We start from the raw sequence: 24,007 nt of genomic DNA, 5'->3' as shown, positions 1-24,007 counted from the left end.
AATAAGTGCAGCTGGCTTCACTTATCAGTTCTGTAAGTATCATATTAAATAAAATGAGTGTTTTTCATGTCCTGGTAGAGCAGTGAAATCTACAAAGGCTACATAACTAATTACAAATAACTGAGGATACACAATGTGATGTAACACCTGTGTTAGTCGAATACAGCAATGTTAAAGCAATGGTAACTGATTGTCAAGCAGTCATATGCAGTGGTGTCTATGAAGGGAGCATGCAGGATGGGTCAAATCAGAAGGATGGGTACTTACCGACAGGGCGAGCTGGAGACACAACAATGGAGGAGTGGATACACAAAGGAAACAAATTAAGACGCAGACACACAAACATATAAAACAAGAGAAGAGGGAACAGAAAAAAACAAATGAAATAAGACAAAAACAAATCAAAGTCAGAATGAATGACATGTTATGTTGGGGACAACACATTTCTTGCACAGGGTAAGCATGGCAGGGAGGATCCAGTAGCTTTTGTCAGCTGGACAGTTTCATAGAGAAGCTCATAGCCTCTGTGTCTCCAGACACCTGGATGATAAAGGCAGCCTGGTATAAGCGCCCCCTGGTGGTCGATCATTTTTAATTACATTGAAATAGCTTCAGGGGCAGCCAATCTCGCTCATCAGAGACAGATATACTACTGGACCTTCACTGTCTTGCGTTTAATGAAATCTACAATTCTACGTGCTGATGGACAGAGCAGAAAGAGAGCGAGAGGGAGAGAGAGAGCATTTCAAAGTCTAAGTGAAGACAGCATGTGGGCCAGAGACGGGAGCGTCTGACACCCAGCGCTCCAATACAAAGAGCTGGTACAGGTAGCGGTTCCCTACTGAGCCTGCTGCATTACTGTATGTGTCCTCATCGTAAAGCACAACACAAAGATGCTACTTTCACAAAACTACCTTATAAAAGGTGAAAAGAAAAGTCAACGTGGACCTTGTTTTTCTGTCCCTCTGGCCCCCTGTGTCGCTCTTAAGAGGTCCACAGAGACCGCAAACACTCGGGTTTAATGGGAAGTGGAGTGTTGAAAAGAGGGAAAATTATTGTTAGAATGTTTTTATTAACCTTGCAAACCCCAGGTGTGGGACTGGCGGTGTGCACCAGTAATCTGTGAAATGGCTTTGCTGACTGGATGGTTACAGCATGGAGGGTAGCGTGGCTAGCAGACCACCACGATGGGGGGGAGGGTGGAGGGTGTCGGAGTGTGTCGCGCCGCACTTGGAAATGTAAATAATTAAATACATTCATGGACTGTCTACATCTCTCTTGGCTGTCGGAGTCAGCATTCTGGGTTTCCATTTGTGCAAAGGAGACCCTCTGGAGTAAGCTGCCAATCAAAAGCTCATATTGTGAACAAGAACAATAACCTCAGTGGTGACTGACTTCTCTAAGTGTTGCTATGTGCTAGCTAATGTCGCTGCAAATAAAGGTGTTTCGTACCTCTGACTGTGAGAGTGGCAGAGGCCTCCAGCTTGCCCACGCGGTTCTCTGCCACACAGGTGAACGTGCCCTCGTCGTTGATGGAAGCCTTCTTCACTCTCAGCACATAGTCGTCCTTGTCATACTTGATCTCGTACCTGTCAACAAGGATGTAACATCATGAGATTGAAGTTGGCTTTTTTAGCATTAAACGGAAATACAACAAAGTCAGATAAAACATTAACCCTGTGAAAAATAAGTCCTCAGTATTTCAGCCTTGTCTGTTGAGCTGTCAGCCACTAGCCTTGGAAAGTGTATCGTTTCAGAGCAGCACGACTGTTCATTGTGACAAATGGAGATTGTAGGGAGCAGGATCAATTATTCAACAATGACACACAGTACACAGAGAAGTGAGCGTTCAATCGGAACCCTCAAAACGTGTTCAATATTCATGAGACGTTTCTCTGTATGTGTGTGGATATCTTTAAACCATATTCATTGTGCCATTGTGCGTCTACTACACATGACAATATATCTAGAACTACACCTTCTTATTGTAAAGCACCTGGCTGAATCAGTACAGCAGCTCAACAAAGACAAAGTTGGCCACAGTTTTAATTCCGCTGCAGGAGTCAAATGTTTGTGTTTATGTGTGTTCGCAGATTGCCTGTGTGTGCAGACCTGTATGAATAGTATGGTGGTTGACAGAGGGATAATGCTGGTCTGGTTTGTTGTTCCAGGCTGTAATTGAAGGGGTGCTAGCCTGGCAGTGTGTACGCAGTGTGCTGGAGGGGTTGGTGGTGTCTGTGTGATGGCGGTCTGTCAGCCTGACAAGCTTCTGCTGCCCACAGTCTGTCACTCACAGACATGAGAACAGAGTTGAGATGAACAGATAAAGGGCCATTGTATCCGTGCTTGACACTCTGTTTGCCCCCGAAAAGCCCCTGTGTACAATTTCTATATATTCCCAGAATATTTTCAATTATTGCTTTGTAGAAAAATGAGACAATCCAGGTGACATTGGTGCAGTCTGTTGCTTTCAGCCTTTGTATGGGTACGCTGTCGTGTCTTTTTTGATACACCACTGGAGTCCCCAAAGTCAGGATATTTCAAACCCACAGAGGGGCTTTAAAGTACAAGCCTGAAGTTATATTATCCTTTTATTATAGCTTATGCCTCTGTTCCATAAAACTCCAAACTTGTAGTCCAATAGCTATTAAAAACACATAAAAGAACCGAGAGAAGTGATGTCTGCCCAATGTGGAGCTAACCCTTCAGAGACTGAAAATGCAGTTAGAGTTATTTTAGAGCAAACGACTCCGGTCGTGTTCATTGTAATGAAGAAAAATTCAACCCACTGCGACTGCATGACTCTTTTATGTGTTTGTAATAGCTTTTGGATGACAACAGAGCTCTCTGTCACAGAGGAATAAGCTACACTAGGCTAAGACTTGCACAGATGATACCTATTAGAGGGATAAATGGGGGATAAGTTAAAAGTTTTGTTCACAATAAGAAGGTGGATAACAGCTCACTCTGGATAATACATTACATATGGTAACAAATGATGGTTTACAGTGATACTTTATGATGTGGATTCAGAGCAACAGTATGCTATGGCCCATTTCCCTTGGAGTGGGAAAGACCCCTCTGCTCGACCTCAGGTGTACTGATGGCAGCTTGCCACCGGCAGCTGCAGAACTAATCTGTCCTGTCTATCCATGTCTTATTTTTTTGCCTGCTGTTATGACATTTCCTGAGCAAGCATTCAAAGGAAGCTTTATTGAAGCACATTCCTCAACTTTGACTGCCAGTTCCTCCTCTCTGCACAGGTACTTAAGGAGCCATAATGATTATTTGACTGAGTCATGACTGAGCGCTTTGTTCTACAGAGAGGGGATGTACAGTTCAGGTAATGGCGGAGGACATGAAGAAAGCATTTATTGTTGAAACAGAGTGAGAGGCATCCAAAGGAATGAGACAGCACCTTTTGGGACATGCCTGTTGTCAGGTGAAAAACAAACAAGCTAATAGAGAGAGATCCTCCCTTCCTCTGCCCTCTGGGATGGGTAGCTCAACATGAACTCCTGACTTGTTACGGGAGATGGAGATGAACACAAGAGTGGCAGGGACAAGTCAGGGCTTAGGGAGGACGCCATGACTCCATAACAAACCACAAACAGAGCAAGTGAGTGCGTACATTTCCCCAACCACTCTCAATCAAGCTACCCTCACTGAGAAAAGAGGAATTTTAATGCTTCACTTAACAAGTTGGTTAGTGCAACCCTATTTTCCAACATTTGGTTGACTCAGCTCACTTCCAGTGGAATTCAAATGGTCAATTAAGAAAACATTTTCCATTTAAAATTCCATACTTTTCCAGACTCAAATTTCCAGACTTCTCTGTGGATTTTTCAGACCATATTTGACATTGAAGTGCAAATAGCTAGATATTTATGTAAACGAATGGTTTTAAAATCAAACTCTTAACATGTTATATTCTGACTAGCAATGGCTGTACACGATGCTAAAAATTAGCGTACTCACTGAAACTATACAGGTAGCTAACAGATCCATGCATTCAATTCATTATCTCGCAGTGGTTCCTTCTGTGATTAGCTGACGTTAGCTTCACTTCGCCAGCTTTCTAGACTTCTAGCTAATGTTTGCTAGTCATTTGAAGGCTAGAATGACTAGCTAAAATCCTGACTGTTATTGTTCGGTGAGTTGGCGGATTCATTACTTGTTGTGGTTGGTCTCTTGCCAAAAAAAGACTTGTAGACATCGAGCTCACTCTGGCCCGCGCTCTCCCACCAACTACACATTCTGACCTGACCTAGGGTTTCATATTTCAACCTCATGGATATGCTAGCTGAAAGTCAGAGGACCACAAAGTCATTAGAATACATCCTCAAAGGTCTATAGATTCATATTTTAAAAATCATACCAATCCATTTAATAGTTGATGAGATTTTTTGTCTGAAACAAAGTTATGGCCTGAGCGGTTGAATGGCTGACTAAGTGAAGTTGCCATTTAAAGAGCCAAACTACAGCCATGGCTATACAGGATGCTAGCATTAAGCGCTAGTAGGCTAATGTTTGCCTTCTTCTATGTTGAACAAAGAATGAGATTGTTAGCTAGCTAGGTGCCGATGGTAACAAGCTGGCAGCAAATTCACAAAGCTCTTGTTCATGTTATGTTAAGATCGGGCCTGAGCACTGCAGACATCACTCACAGAAACGGCTACATTTCACCTTCTCCCACAGGTTCCCACAGGCTGACATCTTCATGACCAAGCCCTCGCCATGTGAATAACCCTCATATGCACCTACTGGACAAAATGCTTATTGTTCTTGGTCCTGTCTCAATCAATCTCTCAAACAGAACCTCAGGCTGCTCCGTGACTTATTAGTGGGAAACATGAGCCCAATCAATCTGTAATCAACTTCCTATATGGAATCAGCCTAGATGACAAGATGAGTGGAAATACTCAGGGCTAAGAGGTAGCTGTAGCCACGCACACACGTCAGTACACACAAACAGAGAACAGTAGCTCTTTATTGAGACTGGATTGGGGTAAAGCTCTGTTCTCTATTAGAGGAGGAATGTAATTGCACATGTAGAAGGGCTGTGGAAAGGATAGGAGAGCCAAGCTCACCCCGCCTGACTCTCCCTCATTTTCAACTCGAAAAAGGCACACACACACACACACACACACACACACGCACACGCACACACACAGAACAAAGCACACAATCATCCAACACATATCCACACATGTGCAGAGTCATTCACTTGTGCAGGGAGATGAGGAGTGATGGGAATGTAAGCAAATGCCAAGACAAAGCAGCATTTTTCTGGGTTGTCAACTTGATGTGTTTGCTGCACGGGGAGGGCTGAGCATAGATGAAAACTTTATCGGACAAACTTTAAAAGCATTGCAGCTCAAAAATCCTCTACATCATCTGAGAGGATTTGCCTGTCAGGAACACACTAACCCATGTTCCTCCTTTAGGTTACGTGCCAATTCGCTTGCATTAAGAGAGTCTTATCTCTTGGACCGCTGAGTGTGTGTACACTTACCCACAAAATGACCCAACCTGAGAGGATCTTATCTGCCTGTCCTCTGTGTGTACATGTGAATGGTGCCGGCGGTAGGCAGAAGGGTTGTGTGCCAACGGCGAGCGCATGAGTCAGACTGGAGATACAGCACAGGACTAATTCCAGCTGGCTCTCTGGCCTGACCGCTTTGACACAACGTCCCCTCTATGCTCCATTTCATTCTGACAGTCTGATCCACTTTCACACCATCTGACTGCTTCTTTACCTCATCCTCATCAAAAGAGCTGGAGTCTACCTGTCCAGGCATTGTCACCCATGAGAGGGAATCAATTAACCGCTATCGCTTCTCATCTTCCTTCTGTAGGGCCCTTAGCCAGGACTGCACTCCCTCTTGGCACGTCTCACGCCTCAGCAGGGTCATGGCCTTCCCATCAGTCCGACTGAAATTAATCACCTTATCTCACATTAATCAAAGATGGGTTTGGCAGGATTTAAGCCCTTATGGAGCTAAATTTGCCTTTTAAAAAAAGCTTCTCTCAGTGCCACAGCAGTGATAGCAGTGCAGTCTTGACTTAGCCAAAGTGGTTGGTGCAGACACCACAGTTTTACTGGAAAATGTTGCACAAGCACAGCCCATTGACCGATGCCTGGAAGCCACTCTGATTCTTCCACTCTTTGTGGGTGTTTGTGCGCAGAACAAAGGGTGCACAAACACCAAAGAGCCTGGAGAAAGTCAGATGCTAACGTATTAACGTGCTTTTTCATCATTCATGAAGATGAATTTAAAGCACTGATACATAATATATGATCAGCTGCACATCTTCCTAATTGATGCAACGACAGGTTTCTATATTCTCCACTATAAAGGCTGAATTATTATTTTATTCACCTTCCTTTGCGCTGACACCATCAGTGTTAAAAAACCTTAAAGATAAAACATTTCCCCGCACATCCTCCTGCCATTCCACCCACCAGCCTCCTCACACATGCGCTCTCATAAATAGCAGATGTATCCACTTATATATCAGGGGAAGTAATGGAGACAGGAACCATAGCCTGCCGTATTTTCATTCTGCTGAGTTGCGGAGGTGAGAAATCACTGAAACTGGACGGTCAGCATAACACAGGCGCTCCTGTCACACTGGCTTTAACAGCTCTCTCAAATAGAATGACCCACACACCTCTTTCATACACACACAGACGCACACACGTGCACACACACACACACACACACCATGAAGGGATGGAGTCAAAAAGAAAGGCTTTTCTGCAGAATGTTGCAGGGGCTGTGCTTTGGAGGTCAGTGGGGACAAGGGGGGGCTGAATACAGATAGAGTGAAAGACCAAAGGGGCTCTGATAAGGCACAGGAGAGGGCACAAGGGTCCGCTGCAAATGAGGAGGGAGCTGGGAACCAAAGGAGGGGAAGACGTGGGCCACACACTGAGCTGGTAGGCAGTGGGAGATAACATACACTGCCCGGGTCTTTGCACTGGGATTCAGAGACTATGGCAGAAACTCGTCCATTTGGAGACACAAAGCTCTCTTTTGTGTGCCGTCCCCGTGATGCTGCAGAGACTCCTGACAGACGGATATTAATCTGATACTGATATTAATCCAGAAGAACACAATTGCTAATAATACAATGGCCTGTTTATGCATCACTGATATGAGGATGTCAATTTAGCCACAATTTGTAAGGGCCATGTAGATGTACACCTTAAAGTGGTAATCTAGAGGATCTCAGTTTTGTTCTCTTTGGCGCCACCTATGACGATAAACGGTAATTGCAGGAGCACACTTCCCAGATATGCAGACAGTGTTGCATGTGTGACGTCCACGGTTGGCTCTGGTCGTAACTCTTGATTTTCCTGGCTGACGGTCACTTTCCTTTTTAGACTGTTTGCCTTCAACTGAGCGTCCAGTTTGTTTCCTTTTCTTGGATTTTCACTTATTTTTGAAGTTGTATCTGTAGTCATCCATCTTTTCTTTGTTTGTTCAGCCATAGTAGATTACTGTTTACTCACTTGCAGAGGCTGGAAAAGCAGCCGCTTAGCTCCGCCTACCCTCTCTGGCAGACCAACCACTGCTGGCTGATGGAAAACACGTCACTAACTGGGCGCCGCTTGTGACTTTTTCTGCGAAAGTCGCCACAGACACCCAGTCTGTAATACTGCAAAAGCAAAGGCTTTCATCAGTGGGCCATAGGCTCAATCACCATTGTGTTACCTCATCCGGCGATAGATAGTGACTTAACAGACATTTATTTAAATAAAAATCTTTGAGATTATCACTTTAACTCAACTGTGTCTGAGTTTTCATGGATAGTGAGGCAAATGCTACAATCCAGCTGTGGGATAACACATGCCAAAGATTTTCCCCCCGAAAAGAGACTCTACCATCTGAATTTAATCTTTCGTCTATTGGCAAAAAGTATGAGCCCCATTTGAATCAAATTTATTTCTCTAGGGGAGGTTGGGTGATTTTAATATTACATGTGCTGGACAGTGATTTCAATCCTGCCCGGAGCTCATACATGTGATTGTTCTCCTTCTACCCTGCTAATAATTAAAGCCTCAATTACCCACTGTTTTTCAGACACTTATTGGTCCTCTCATAATCTGAGCCCCGTCCTCGAAGAGAGACCTAGACTTTCATTAGCTTAGCACACAGTTTAGGGTCCTGTTTAAAAATGGAAGAAGTAGTAATTTCGTTTTTTTCCTGACCTGATGGAAACATACAGACCTATTTGGACTAGAAAAAGCCATTATGAGAGTAAGAAGCCGCAAGCTCAAGGAATGGGCTGATCTAATTTCAGCTACAGGTAATTATTCTGTCTTGGCTAGTCTGCCTTCTTATAACTAATAGTATGTGTGGTGGGCTGAATGTGTTTAACACTTTCACCTCACAGACTGCAGTGCTCCCTTGAAAGTACAGGCAAGGATACCACGTGATTACACATATTGAGAATTAATTCATCTTTACATTTAATGTTACTTTGTCGTTTTCCGTTATTTACTCTGGCATGTGCTGGACTGTATTCATAATGGTTCCACATGTATATCTCTCAGGGTTCCTTATTGTTAATTATAATAAATATAAATATGGTATTGAACATTATTACAACATTACAGTAGCAAAGCCTGTCGCCAAGAGTCCTAGAGTAAATGAGCTTGATTTCAAATTTGTTCTACAAACAGTGTGAAACGCCCACACAGAAGTAAAAGAGCAGCACCATCGTCTTTGTTCTCTAATTGAAACCATTCTTGTGCTGTCTCTATCTCCTCCTCGATCCCACAGAGACTGAAGCCAGTGCCATCCTGGCGCGCTTCAGGTCTGTGTGCCAGTGTGTGTATGTGTGCGTGCGTGTTTGCCTGAGAGGCTGCCGAAGCCACTGAGCATATTAAAGACCTGTTTACTCAGCTGAGGCTCCGTTTCCCTCCTTCCTAGTATAGAAGTTGCACCCACACAAACACCTACAGAAGGACACATGCGAGCACAAAGCTTGCAAAGGGACCAGCTAAGACAAGTTAAAAGTATTTGATGGTAAAGAAGAAGTTTCTCTCTTTCTACAGCTTATCATAATAATAAGGACAGTGTAACCTTTTCAGATAAAGAGCAAACAAAGACCCCCTCCCCACTGAATACAGAAGTGCTTGATCTTTTATTCCTTTGGTGAAGACCACTACTGATGCAGCTACAGATGCCTACAGTGTAATAACAAACAACTGTGTTACAGCAGCAGTTTGTATTTCTTCTTCGTCTTCTTCTACGATCTGTTCTTTATGGGTTTTTAAACAATTCCTCTGTCAGTCAGAGGGACGCCCTCTCTGATGTTTACTAAGTGAGGATAAGCAGCAGAGAAAGCAGGAACTGTGCGTCACTTAACAATATGAGTCTTCTTCTTTTTGGCAGCAGAAAATGTCAGAATTAGAATATCGCGCTCTTCATGCTTGCTTTCTGCTTCAAAGCAAAACTGGAGAATTAAATATAGCGAGAAAACAAAAGCCCTCACGGTGTAATTAGAGACACTGCAGTATTTATTGCTTATTAATTTTGGCAGTGTCTTTTTCATGTTCTCTTTCCGAATCCAAATAAGGCCGAACTTCAAAGGGATGATACAGTAAGCAAGGACTCCGGCACATGACACTCATCCTACTCCGTAATAAATCGGTTAATTAGTGTACAAAATGAACTTATTTCCTGAGCCAACTCCCGATCAAAGACACGAGTGAAATACTTTTATGTGTTTGCTTTGGCACTGCGCTCGCGTCCCACTGCCCAGTGAACCAAATCCTTATCAGACACAAACAAGCCGCCCACGCTCGGCTCTGCAGCTAGCCTTGAGAGATGTCAGGTCCACTGAGTGTGTGCTTTATGAGGTGATCCAAGCGGTGTGTGACTGGCCTGTTGGCTGGGGAGAGAATGCCGGTCTCTTTGAAGTCCACTCCTGACAATGACACTGCTGTTGACTGCGGGTCCAGTGACTCACAGTGAAGCAACAGGCAAACGCACGAGACCCAACAGGAACAGTATCACTATGTCATCAGTGGCTTTTTTACAGGCAGTGAGACAGATTATAGCCAGCCATGATTTGTAGATAAATTACAGAGTTTCAGTGCTCTGTCTTTCATCAGTCTTTGTTTTTGACACTGTGAGTGCGAGCGTGAGTCACGTCAGCCAGCGCACACACACTGAACAGGGTTAAATGTGTAAGGGAGGGAGCGATTATCTTTCAGGTGTCTGTGCCAAGATTCTACCTGAACAGCTGCACCTGTACACAGACACTTGAAGGCCACGTCAGCTGCTGCTCTATCTCTTCATATCTGCTGTCATTCTCTCTCTCTGTCTGCAGATTTTTTTCAGCTTGTCTAAGTGTCTGCTTTTCAGCCTCCGTGCCCACTTACCTGTCACTCACTTTTAATTGTCTGGCTCAATATCTGTTTGTCCTCACGCAGACCCCTTTCATGACATGAGATAACTTCCACCCCTGTTATTGTCTGGGGCATCCAGGGGCGGAGTCAGTTCACCCTGAATGTGTAATGTGCATTGCGTACAGACTAATGGAGCTGTTCTATGCCCACGACTGGCAGCAAGGCCAGGTGAGAGCTTCCATAGAGGTATCATTAGTTTGAAACAGTCACTCAGGCTGACACCAGTGCCGCCACAGCTCCTTTGCATTAAGTGCAGCCTGTCACATCAGCACTAGACACACACATACCGGTATGCAGAGGCACACACATATGCTAAAAAAAACATTGCTCCCGCACAGTAACAGAGTTTGCTGCTGTGTGCATTATCCTAACTATTTCAGGAAACTCTTCCCGCCTGTAGGAAAACATGCAGCTTTTTGGAGAATAGTCTTGTAGATGCACGTACCTCCCACGAGGAACGTCTACGTCGTCTTTCCTCCAGCGTACATTTGGCTGAGGGTCTCCTTGTACCTGGCAGCGAAACTCCACCGTCTCCTCTTCCAGGACCACTTGGTTGATAGGCCTCCGGAGGAAGGTCGGTCGCTCTGCAGGATGGTCACAAAGGAGAGGAATAGTTCAATTTATTATGTAATGCAATGGGTTTATATCAATGAGTGAATACAAAGTGCATGTATATTTTCATTTTTTATCCTTTTCCTACAAAATGATTCCCTGTGTTTTTTGCTTTTGAATATTCAGTTTGCCTCAGTCATTGTGTTATACACCTTTTCTACAAAAATTTGCATGTTGGCGCAGGTATTTCAGACCCGGGAGGACCTGCTAATAAATGCCATTGCCAGTGAAGTATCCTTTTCTGCTGCGTCACCGTCTGACGTCACGAGCGTGCCGGAAACAGGGTTAGTAAACAATAGCACGCACAAAGAACTTACATTATACTCTTTGGTAAGCAGCCTGGAGGCGAGTGAAGATGTTGCGGTGATTAGGTCTTTATTGTATCTATAACTCATTCAGTCTATTTATCAAACTCTGTGCTGACAATTTTGGAACAATGTTCGAGCGCTGCTTGGATGGAGACAGGCGGAATTTGTAGTTGAGATGACAGCGGAGATCAGCGTGTCGACCCGGGTTTTGTGTTCCCATCACTGCCGATCGGAGTCGAGGTGATAATTACCCGGGTCTACTGCAGAGTAATTTGCCCCGGGTCTGAATGCTGATTGTATCCTTTTCCCATGGAAGTAAATAAGTCTTACCGAACACTGTGACTTGTGCTGTCTCGCTGTCCCTCTCTCCCACCATGTTGGTACCCACACAGATGTACATGCCAGCGTCACTCTTTCTTGTGTTGGAGATCATGAGCTTCCCTCCTCGGATCTAAGGGGAGAAAATACATCAATGTAGAACACGTATTGCTTTTACTAATGTTCTCTATGCAAATTAGTTCATCCTTGTGAACAAATGTAAGTCACGAGTGCAGCAACAAAAGAATGACTCCTTACTGTTACTTGCACATGTTTAATGACAGACATTACAGAAGAGCTATAAGCTTACACACTACTAATAAAGTTCCTAATAAGCACTGACAAATAGTTCCTCCTCTTCAGTCCAGATCAAACAAGATGGTAATAGTACTCACAGTGATCCTGTCATCCTTATCGTCAATTCGCACTTTGTCTTTCTTCCAGTAGATGGTGGGTTCAGGATGGCCTCTGGGAGGCACACACTCCAGGATCGCCGGCTCTCCTGCCGCCACCACCACGTCTGTCGGGTTTTGTCTGAAGTCATCTCGCAGCACTGAGGGGGAAAGAAGAAGGCAGTTCAGAATGAGTACAGCCGTCTAGCACACGGTTTAAGTGGAATTGCTAACATTTGAAATTTTCAAAAGCCTGTCTGTATGAATAAAGTTGTGTGCACAACACAGCATGAATGTATGCATCTTTCATCGAGGCGATTTAAATGGGACGTGCGGCTTCATCTGACAAGGCGAGCACAAGTGAAAGCTAATTGGAGCTAATGGAGGTCCCTGTGGAGGTAGCAGAACAAACAGAGACAGAATGCCCTGAAGCCTGGTGTCATTCACATGTGAGAGCTCACACGGGTGTTACACCGCTTCGCTCTCCTGGCATGTGCACGTACACACACTGACACACAACCAGATACATGCTAACACACAAAAAAAACCAGTGGGTGGTCTGATGAACAACTGTGGCCTTGTATCTAATCACCCTCAGGTAGGCCTTTCATCACTCAGATAGCCTCTCACTCTGCGTGGTGTTCAGTTAAACCAGAACACCAGCTCATTATTAAACAGGGAGAGCTGCTGATACACACACACACACACTCAGATGTGAAAGCTCAAACATTAAACTAACTGCAATGAATACAAGCAGGATACACCTGACATACCAATGACTGAATAAACATAAACCCTAATGTACATGAAGGTTTAAAGGTCACGCTGCCTCTCTCCTGCTGTGTGTACTCAAACAGATCTTTCTCTATTTGATGTACTATAAATCTAATCCGTGGAGCAGCACTTAAGGAATTTAGGCTTCAGCAGTGTCCATCCATCCAGCCAGGGACACATGAATCTTCTGAAGGATAAAAGGACCGAGCTTGTACGAGGATGTTTGAAGATGCTTGAGGAGGGCTAAATTAAGGGCAGCACCACAGGTCCTTATGTAAATTCCACGCGGCGCTGGGGACAATGGCGGGGAGTGCCGGGATTATAAGAGGGGATAACTGGTCCCCGCGCTCCAGGCTTCTCTCATCTCTTCATTCACTCTTCTTACCCTCTCTGCAGAAAGCAGCGCAGCCATTGTCTTCTTATTTATTTATTTTGACCAAGGAGAAGCAGGCGCAGCCAGTGAGGAAGCTTTCAACCCAATTATCCTGGGGATGCACACGGGTACAGAGTGGGACTTTTGTGTGACATGAATTCAAATGAAACCTTTACACAGGGGTAATAGGAGAGAATACAGAATAGGTAGAAGTAGAGGTTTTCTGTCTTTCATGCAGGGCTGCCCTCTAATCTAAAAAGCTAAGGTAATTAGCCGGCTCCAGAGAGGCCGACCCTCTGCCTAGGGTGGGTTTAACAGCATCACCACTGCGCTCCGTGTATTTGCATTACAAACGGAGGTCCTGCTGTTTAAAATCACAGCCTGCTTTGGACCATGCACTGCCTGTTGTTTTCAAGATCACGTTGGATTTAATTGCTCCCCTCCATTTATTGCCGGCACCCATGGGATTTAGTCAGAATCAATTTCCTTTGAAACAGAACGACGACAAAAGAAGCGCACATTAGGTGCATCATGTGCCACGCTGTCTAATCTAATCTAATACTGCAGAGTGTGTCACAGTAAATGCACCCCCGCACCGCAATCGAAACAAACACGCAAAATGTAGAAACCGAAAAATACAAACAGAGTCGAACAAATAAAATAAAACACACACTTGTTGAGGGCAGGATCAACACAGTGTTACAAACAGCAACACGCAGGCAAACATGACACACCAACAGAAAGGATTATGCCCTGTGTGTTGGTTCAGGGCTTGTTAATACCAAGACAACACCGCACAGATACGTTTACTAAGTAAATGAGGGCAGAGGTCAGTACAAATACACTTTACTACTATATCTTATCCAAATAAAAAGCCACAGCCATCAAGGTCAACTCCTGCAGCTAAAGCTCCCACACACACACAACTCAAATCTTCATCTCCTCACTGTACAGTCTGCCTCGCTTCATTACAATACGGGCGTGCATCTCTCCTATTGCTGCCTGCAGGCACCTCCATCGGCTGGACTACGCTACGCCCGGGATCACAAGGCAAGCGAATGCTCTTATATTAGAATCATAACATGACTGACTTCTCTGTTAATCTATGTGAGGTGCATCTGATATGTGTGTATCATTAAGTGGGTCTGTGTGTTTGCTGTCAGAGACCCAGCTCCGGCTCCAGCTCTGAGGCCCTGTAGGCATTCAGGGCCCGAATGAGCCGACAGACGTAAGGTAATTGCCTTTCTATCCCCCTGAAACACCCAGCTCTTCTTCTACTGAAAATATCTCACCTCCCATGGAGTTCCAGCAGGCCCCCAAACTCTGCCTTCTTGTTTACCGCCTTATTAATATTTATATAATTTTTACATTTACACCCCTCTGTTGGCAAGTGCTACATCTGTCAATCCAGCTGCAGGCTAAAAAGAACTCATATCTGAATAATATTAATCTGCCTTTGCCTCTCTTATCTTACTTATTTATTTATTTTCCAAATATCAGAGGAGTGGGCTGATTTGTATGAAGGAGCATCAGGCAGGGGGCAAAGCATGGCAAATTTGTAGCTCTTTCAGCTGGCGCTGATTCAACACCTCCAACTTTAAAGGGGAGGGAGTCGGGTTGCAAAGTTGCGCTGTGAAACAGCCGAGGGGTTGAGAGTGGAGGTCTTTGCCAAAATAAAACACAAAGGAGACACCCACGCAGTTATTTTGTAAACCAGATTGTCCTACATTGGCAGGGGGGCCTGTGCCAGCAACCATTAGGGGAGGTCCACCTGCGTGTCTGTTTGTGTGTGTTCTCTGCTAAGATAGACTCAGCACACGAAAAATCACCCAGACGCAGACATGACAGCACAAACACCCGGCGACACAGCACAGAGGTGGCAGTGCAAGGACAGCAAGATATTTTGTACAGCGCACCTTCTTCTCCCACCCAAGATATTACTCACCGGAGGGTGACACTGCTTGTCGGTGAGATTAGTGGGGAGCCTTGACTGAAGCGTCCGGCCTGCATACTGAGATAAGTGCTGACAAATGCATTCACCTACAGGAGCGTACCTAGCTGCGGTTCACAAAGGTTGCGTTCGCTGCCACAACACCAGACTGATGTGGAAAAACCTAATTCTTCTTCCTCCGTTTTGACATTCACATCACTTTGATGGACGTTCGCCGCACACACAAAAGACCTACACACAAACCAGACAAACGGTGAATTATGTCTTAAAAGCTGCAGGGCTTGCTATCTTTTTGTAATAGTGCAAATATGAATGTTTGTGTATGTTTGTGCGGTTGTTATTACTTCCCCCTCCCTATTTACTGGAGGAAAAGACCTTCCGTGCTTTCATAGATATTCTCCTGGGTCAGGGTTTAAGAAACACAGAGAGCGATTACAACAGCTAGAAGCCCCGGGCCATACCCCGACACCCAGACCCACCACCCTCTACCCACACTCTGATTAGAAAATAAACCATGCACACACACACAAACTGGGAGAGCTTTTGAGAGGTAGCTCCAAGCTATAATATCATTTCATTCGAGTGCTTTTTGCGCTTCATCCGGCAGAGTGCTATTACAATACCGCCATTTTCAATTCCACCCTTAGAGAAGAGAGACAATATATATGTCACTTGACAAAACATACCAAAGCCACTCTATGTGCTGTCATTGATGTTTTGTATTACTGTTGACGCTGAAGGCAGGAGAAGGATAATGCCACACGGTGAAAGGAGATGTGCTCCATTTGTCTGGATGCAAGCTTTTTCTACAGCCCCGTCTCGCTCATTTGCCCTCCCACCGGCCAGAGCTAACCTTTGCCCCCCCATCCAGATGCAGAAATTACCCCCTCAGCAGGCAGGCGAGCAGCAGGTTCACGCGTTTCCCTGATATTCCTCCGCTGAGGGGTTGCAGGTCAGACCAGAGAAACAGCTGCAAAAATATGGCTGGCTGGCGGTGCCCAAGGCTGCACCTCCTCTGAGAACTGAGTCGAGACTCTCATCATTAGCACAGCTCATCACCATCCCTCTCTGTCCGTCTTATTCTCTTCGATCACCATCAGGGGTCATCCTCCACCTCTGTCTCTCTTTTTCTTCCATCTTCTCAATTCATCAATTGTTCTCCAGTCCCATGCGTCGGATTTTGCCCCCTCTCCTCACTTTCTCCGGCTCGTCGGGGCTTTCTTTCTCCGCCCCGACAGCAGATGAGGTTTTCACAGATGAAGCCATACACGTGCACACAGCATATCATTCTCCATAGACCATGGCCAAGCCCTGATATGATCTCCACCACTATTCTCCCTATCTCCAAATCCAGAGCTAAGGGATTGTAAATAACACTGTCACTTTCACCGATAAGATGCAGGAAATATGGAAAAGAGGGAAGGTAAAGAGAATCATATGGCCGGCAGTGATACCGTAGTGGGGGGAAATCGCAGGTGCTGATATCATATGAAATGTGAAGCTTTAATAGAGCCTTGGATGAGAAGAGAAGAGACGTGTGCTGTGGTGAGAATGCTGGGAGGAAAGAGGGAAGACATAACCCGACACTGCAGGGGATGACGAGAGGATGCCTGATCAAGGTCAAACTGAAGAGAGGAGCGCAAAGGTGCTGAATGGATGGGCGCTGACTGTAAATGAATGGAGTGCGTTCCATCAAACTGATACCACATACTGTGCTTCTACCTCTCATTGAGTACATAACCCTAAACAAACATCCTTATTTAAGCAGCAGCCCCGTTCAAAGCTCATTCTTCAAACAGCACCCCTAATTTGGCCCTAATAAGCCCCTGGGCAGCGCGGTAATGACAGGAGGACCACAGTGAGCAATTCAGCCGGCCGAGCCAGGAAGAATGTGAGCTGCCGCTCCCGAGAAACAATATAATTAACTCTTAATGAACCTCGTTTCTTTACACCCTTTAACAATACCAACACACATATACACATCCACGCACACACAATTCAATTTAGCCTAATCCATGCTTTATGGTAATGTATAGCTCATTAAAATGTTGGTTAAAAACTCATTAAAATTCACTTGAAGAAGTAATGGCTTCATTACAGTAATATGCTGAAAAGCAAAGAAAAAGACAAGTAAGGACAAGGAGAAGAAAGAGAGCAGAGAGCGACAGCTTTCTAATCACTTAATTGTGTCTAAAATGGAATACATTTGCATAATAAATAACGACGTGCTGTATCCTCCTCTCTATCTTTTCCAATTCTCGTAGCACTCTGTAATTAACAGGCGCTACAATTAAAGATGCATTTTGCCCCAGAATGATTTCGGTGGCCACTCCAGTTTTCCTTCTGTTGTCTTGTTTACGGTCATGAATGTGTTTCCGGGGCTTGGCAGAAGCAGACAGTGCGCCGAAAACTGGAGCTGGCTGATACTGACGAACAATGCGCCCATGGGCCTTTGTGCCTGCTCCGATAAGGCATGATGTTGTGCTGATGCTTGTGCTCGGTCCAGGATGGACACTTTACAGCCGGGAGGGGGAGTAAGACGTGAAGGAAGGAGAGGCAGAAGAAGGGAGGGGTGAGGGTGGGAGGGGTTGTAGATGAGAGCGGGATTGATTTCCTGCCAATTCCAGCACAGAGACGGCACAGACAGAGGTAGTGAGGCGTCGTGATGGAGCAGGTGGGTCTGTTCCTGCGTCGGGTGGAGGAAGAGAGGAGAGGAAGTAAAGTGAGAAGAAGAGGAGGAGAGGAAGTGGTGCACTCAGGCGGACGGGCAAATGTCTGCTGTTAATGTCTTCTCTCTTAGTCTCCTATTGCATCAGTCCAATAACAACATGATAGATGCTGCTGGAGTTGTATGATTAGCAGTGTGAGTGCTACGCAAAAGAGTGGCTTAGTGGGCTTATTGAGAGTTAAAGGACAAGTACGTAACATCACAGCTAGCGTAAAAAAGAGTACAGCAGTCCAAATTCAAAATATTAGAGAGCGTTGTCTGTTATTTGTCATTCGAATGTTAGCCTTTGCTGATTCAGCATTCCGACCGTGGTCTGAAAGCACAGGGGAGACTTATCGCTCAGCCCCAGGGCCGAAGCTGCAATTAGCTTCAGGGCTAACTCCCGCCACTTTACACACACAGCAGCGAGCAGGAAACAAGACAAGGGAGCACGGCTTCAGTCTTGAGAAATACGCGGCTTTATTACACACGCAGCCTTACTGTACAGTCATTCTGTTATTTTCAGTTTCCAATGACACTCTCCGCCGATCCGCTCCGATCCCCGCTCACTCTCGTAACTCATGCGCACACACTCACTTCCTGTCTCTCTCACTCACTAGCTCCACCACCTCTGTGCACGTACTCAGCTATTCCCAAACAAAGCTATGCTTCGAGTACAACACGAAGCTCGCGCAGGTTGCCAGGTTGAGGACGCTGAACCTACTTGAGCGCAAGATGTGCGCTTTGACAACGACAAGCAACGAGTGGTGTGAGACAGTTTGTTTCATATCTGGCGACCCGGGGTGACCAAATGGGCAGTGGGCGAGATCGCGCAGGCCGAAACACACACAGAGGTTCATCACCGGAATGTAAATTTCAGGAGAACATACTGGCTGCAGCATTGTTGTCAGAGAAGTCAGTCTATGGCCAGTTTATGATAACTTACAGTACATATATTGTTCCTTTAAAATGTATTTTGGATGATATAGAAAACAAACTCTCTTAAACAGCTGACCTGTTAACATTTTGGCAGGACTTATTGAATCTTATCAAGAATGAAGTTCTTTAAAACAAGTTGGACGTGGTTTCCTTTTTGAGCAGGTTGTATATTTACCTCTGGTGGTCCCTCTGCCTCAGGTGCAAGCTGAAAAGTCACTTTTAATCAGCGCCTTGGAACACGCTGGCAGTGGGATGACGGCATGGGACTCTTTATAACTCTGACTTTTTGGTTATGCTCTAACGCAGCCTCCAACCTCACAAAATGGAAAACTAAAGATATATCTATACTAAAATATCAACCTTTCATCCGCCATCTTGCTCTCCTTCTACACCACCTGAAACAATGTCTAATATCTCATTATTTTTCCTCCTCACCATCTCTCCCTCTCACCTGCAGTGCTATAGATAATATGTATAACCCCCCACAGTTTTCACATGAAGCTGTTTTAAGTGAAGCAGATGTCACAAGTCCAGCTGTGACGCTCTGACGCACAAGAGCAATAACTTTAATGAAAAGAAGAAGCTACGAAGACAGAAATTATCTGCATCTGAATAAAAGAAATGTGTGTGTGCGTGTGCGTGTGCGTGTGCGTGTTCAGCATATGTGTGTGTGTGAGCTCTGGCCTAATGACATTGAGGTAGTGACCTTCCACAGGGAAACATAATCTCCAGGATGCTGCTGAACTGTGTCCACGCTGAGAGAACAGGGCTGGATTTCCTCAGAGATCGCACAAACACACACAGAAGCTACTTACACAAGCATCTCTGGTGAACATGAAACCCCCTGCAGCCTAGTTCTGCAGTCCACCATGCGAATCTTCATATAATCTTTAATAGCTTCCCCCTCTTTTTCTTTACGCCAGCCTATTTGCTGCAGCTCCTTCTGTATCTGTTTTATTGTTTTAGCCTATAATTGGATTGGCAGTAACGGCGAGCGGAGAGCCGTTAGGAGCTTGTAAAAGGTGTCACTCCGCGATGGCAGCCCTGTTTTAATTAAGCTCTCGGCTGGAGTTGAGCAGATTTTATCTGGCTTGATCTGATGAGCCCCGAGTGCAAGTGAGCTCCACACCGTGCTGCAGGGAAGGCGGGAGGAGGAGGAGGAAAAGGAGGTGTTTACAACAGCTGTAGATAGCCCAGTTTACTGTACTCACTGTGCCTCCCAAGACACCAATCCACATGCCTGGACCAGGGAGATACTGGGAGACATCATAAAAATTCAGCGTGCTTCTGTGTGTCTGTGTGTGTGTGTCTCCTTGTGCTCATTGTGACAGAGCCCCACCCATCAGCAGTGTGCAGTCATGTGTGCATTGGTGCAGATGCAGAGCCAGCCCCACAACATGGCGGCACAGAGTGGGAACAAACAAGGATCTAAACAAACATTGGACTGCTCTCACACCACGGCTGTAAATTCTGGACTCATCCTTCTTTATGGTCCGGCTGCCTGCCTGCCTGCCTGCCTGCGTGCGTGTGTGTCAGAGAATCTGCATGTGAGGCTGATGCTGTAGGCAGTGCTGTATGTGGCATAATGATTAGAGAGGTGTTCATCACAGCCCTTCCTCGCCTGTTCCCCCCTCCTCAATCCTCCTAATGGCCTCCTCAGATCATCTTTCCTTCAATCAATACTGCCTGAAAGGAAGAATCCCACACCTAAGGACACTCTGTTCCCCGCCGTAGATCACAGGTGACACATTTTCCATAGCAGGAATCATCCCGTGGTTCTGGATCAGAACCTTACAGAGGACTTTGAACCAGTTCTGATATCCATCAATTGTAAAGGTCTTTCTACGTGGGTGGCTCAGGCGGGTGGTGATAGAGTTAAGATTTGTGAGCAGAGGAAGGTTGAGATGTGTCAGAGAGTGGCGAACAGAGAGCAGGCAGCAGATGTGGCGGGGTGTTAAATCACATGCAGCCTCGATGCAGAGACATTTAAAGAGATTTATTGATCACTTTATAGATCTTAACTCTTGAGGAAGAGCAAAAATTAAACTGGATACGGGGATGACCTTTACAACAGCCTCGCCCATGGATGGGGATTTTTTTTCTCCCCATATCAATGTCCCAGTGTGTATATGTGCGAACTGTTTATGATTGAGGGGGAAGAAGCAATTCACCATTTAGTCAGAAGGTGCATCGGAAAATTCCCCCCTGTACAAGCAGCGCCGCTATCATCCTGAAGATGTGCAGTATACTTTATGTGCGTCTGCTGAAGCATGATTGAATGCTGCACATAACATCTAAATACTTGGAATAAATTGTAGCCGTGCTGCTGCCTGCTCAGCAAATCACTGCTACATTAGGCTCACCTAAGTACCACACACACTCACACACACACAAATTACAATATCGAGTGTCTGTGCTGCAGGGACAGTTTGTATGGAAAACAGTCGCCTAGCACACGGCGGAGCAATGCACCAACAGCACTAATAACAAACTGATCACTCTACACTGCACTGAAACAACACAATGACACTCATATACAGTCCATTAGGTCATTGCATAGATTAAAAAAGCACACACACACACTTAGCGGATTCACACGTTTGTGCATCTACATGCAATGCAAGACCTGAGCTCGTCTGAGACGTTAACTAGCTTAGCGGAGCGTTTCAGTGATTTATTGAAGCTAGAGCTTCTCTGGCGTCGGTCTGTGGAGGAGCTCTACGTCTTGAGAGAATCTGCATGACAGTCCGGTTGCTTATTTCACAATCCAATTCGTGTTAATTGCATTACAGAAGAGTAATTGTGTTAGTTCCGTCTGTAATCAGCTTACTGCCTCTGTGCAGCTGGTTATACCTGTACACCAGGCTTATGTAACCTGCGTGCTAATGGGAGGGGGGGGTTCATTCATTTCAGGGCATGGAGTAAAAACCCAGGGTACTGTCTCAGGTAATCTGGCCTGCTGGAACTGTCAGTTTGTATGAAATAACCCCGGTGTGTGTGCACATGCGTGTGTGTGTGTCTGCGAGCCAATCCATGCTCATATTATCATGCAAATGGAAAACAATCTGAAACACACCACTGGCTGCCATGCTCAGGATCAGAGCAGGGAGCTGTGTCTAAACCATTCCTGTTCTGCCCCTCAGCTCCCCCCCCGCCCCCCTTTTTTTTTTAACTTCTCCATTTCTTTCCTCCTGGTTTATCTCACCCCCTCTTTAAATGCATCACATCAAGAAGGCGGATTAAACAGCACTGTTTCATACTGTGTCGCTACTTCAAACTTGTCCAATTCGTCTATGTAGGCTGGAGCTGCGAGGTTAATCATTTAGGCAAAGGAACAAAGTTAATGAGCCAACTTCTAATCTGAGGCTATTTGGAGTTCTGTCAACAGTATTGACTGCACTGCAGATGGGATAAGATATCGTCTGAGGGCACTGATGACCTACATAGCAAGGACAAGACAGTGGCTCAACAGCAGCACAGCACAGTGATCCCACAGCTCTCCGGGGCACAGATTCTGCAGCAGAGACATGACCATAAAAAGATGTTGTATATGTGTGTGCGTGCACGGGCAAGCGTTCCCACTTCCACCCACGCAGTGTCCTTTATCTTTACCGTTCCCCAGCTTTCATTTCACCCTGTAGGAGAATCCAGTTTGTAACCAGCTTTATACTACTATTACCACTAGCTGCTGTGCAACACACAATCAATACTGATTCCACCTGGCAATTAGCTAATAATTCAATGAGCTACACCTACTGAGGCAGAACTGCTAAAGATAGAAGATGTGAAGGGGGTGGAGTGGGTTTCTCCGTGTTCTGCTACATGTCTGCTGTGAATGACGCTCATGAGGGTTTGATACTAAAGCATTGTGCACGAGTCTGTTTGGAGCAGGGAGATAAAATCAGGCGTTATTCTCTAGTGTGTTTCGACCGCAGAGAACATTAAGGACATTAAAGGATGTTTGCAGATAACAAGCAACAAGGCTTTATTACTCCGACATGATTAGGATGCGGAAATGAAGTGATCATGGGAAATCTATACTTGAAGAAATAAGGGTTTTGCTTTTTTTCAGTAGTAATAATTTGGTACTAATTAAGAGAAAAGAAAGTTTTCAATTTGCACACATCTGCAACCATCCGATTAATTAATTCTAACTGATTCCAAAATGAAGTAAGTATTTTTGGTTGTGTTTCAGAGGACAGCTGAAGAGCTAAACACTCAAACATTAACATAATAAACATATAAATGAGTTTCCAACAACAAATTAATAATATTTATACTAACTTGGCTGTAAATTGAGAAATTGATTTTCTTTTTCTTTGGATTTTCACTTATTGTTGAAGTTGTATCTGTAGTCATCAAACTTTTCTTTGTTTGTTCAGCCATAGTAGATTACTGTTTACTCGCAACCCTTGCAGAGACCCGAAAAGCAGCCGCTTAGCTCCGCCTACCCTCTCTGGCAGACCAACCACTGCTGGCTGATGGAAAACGCGTCACTAACTGGGCGTCGCTTGTGGCGCCAGACACCCAGTCTGTGATACTGCAAATGCAAAGGCTTTCATCAGTGAGACATAGGCTCGATCACCATTGTGTTACCTCATTCTGCGATAGATAGAGACTTAACAGACATTTATTTAAATGAAAATGTTGCGATTTTGTGTCTTTTGATTCATCTGAAAGTACATAATTCATAGTTATAAACAGAACTCCTTCTAAGGGTAATAAGATAAACCACTATGATTTCAAGAGACTGACCTTATACAGTAAACGTGGCGTTTGAACCGTACCAAATTTACTTCAAGTCTGAAGACAATTCCATCTAACGCTCGGATCAAAGGTGACAATTGTTGCCATTTAAGGCAGAAGGCCATTTTTTTCCCTTTGATTAATTCCAGGTCCTTGAAAGGTCACTGTGATACGATGACATTTGAAATCGTCACGTCTAACCCCAGAAAGCAGGACGTCGGGGAGCCATTAGGAGGGACTTCTGTAGTTGGTTCGGACGATTAGTGTGTCTGCAGACGCCACTTGAGCTGTTTTTCTTTCCTCTGCTGGAATCCCCTGATTGCACACGGGCACTGCACTCTCGGATCAGTGGGGGTGGTTGACACACATAGCTATGATACAACCCCACACACACACACGCACACTGATGCTGTAAAGCCCCTGTATGTCTGAACACAGACACAACCAGACGCACTGTCCCC

At 45.1% G+C, this 24,007-nt stretch overlaps 1 protein-coding gene across 1 annotated transcript in view; it reads right to left on the bottom strand.

Moving 5' to 3' along the window:
- robo2 (roundabout, axon guidance receptor, homolog 2 (Drosophila)) overlaps nt 1-24,007 on the bottom strand; it is a 159,712-nt gene that overhangs the window by 46,935 nt on the left and 88,770 nt on the right. The window contains exons 3-7 of the mRNA XM_069668005.1: nt 12,060-12,217; nt 11,677-11,797; nt 10,872-11,010; nt 1,453-1,589; nt 268-279 (exon numbers count right to left, since the gene is read on the bottom strand). Coding sequence (XP_069524106.1) covers nt 268-279; nt 1,453-1,589; nt 10,872-11,010; nt 11,677-11,797; nt 12,060-12,217 — 567 coding nt within the window. The remainder of the gene's footprint in view (nt 1-267; nt 280-1,452; nt 1,590-10,871; nt 11,011-11,676; nt 11,798-12,059; nt 12,218-24,007) is intronic.

The sequence above is a fragment of the Semicossyphus pulcher genome, unplaced genomic scaffold (genome assembly GCF_022749685.1).
Source record: "Semicossyphus pulcher isolate SPU_LCO1_2020_fin unplaced genomic scaffold, fSemPul1.0.p SCAF_19, whole genome shotgun sequence".
NCBI classification, from domain to species: domain Eukaryota; kingdom Metazoa; phylum Chordata; class Actinopteri; order Labriformes; family Labridae; genus Semicossyphus; species Semicossyphus pulcher.
This window is presented reverse-complemented; position numbering and strand designations above follow the sequence as displayed.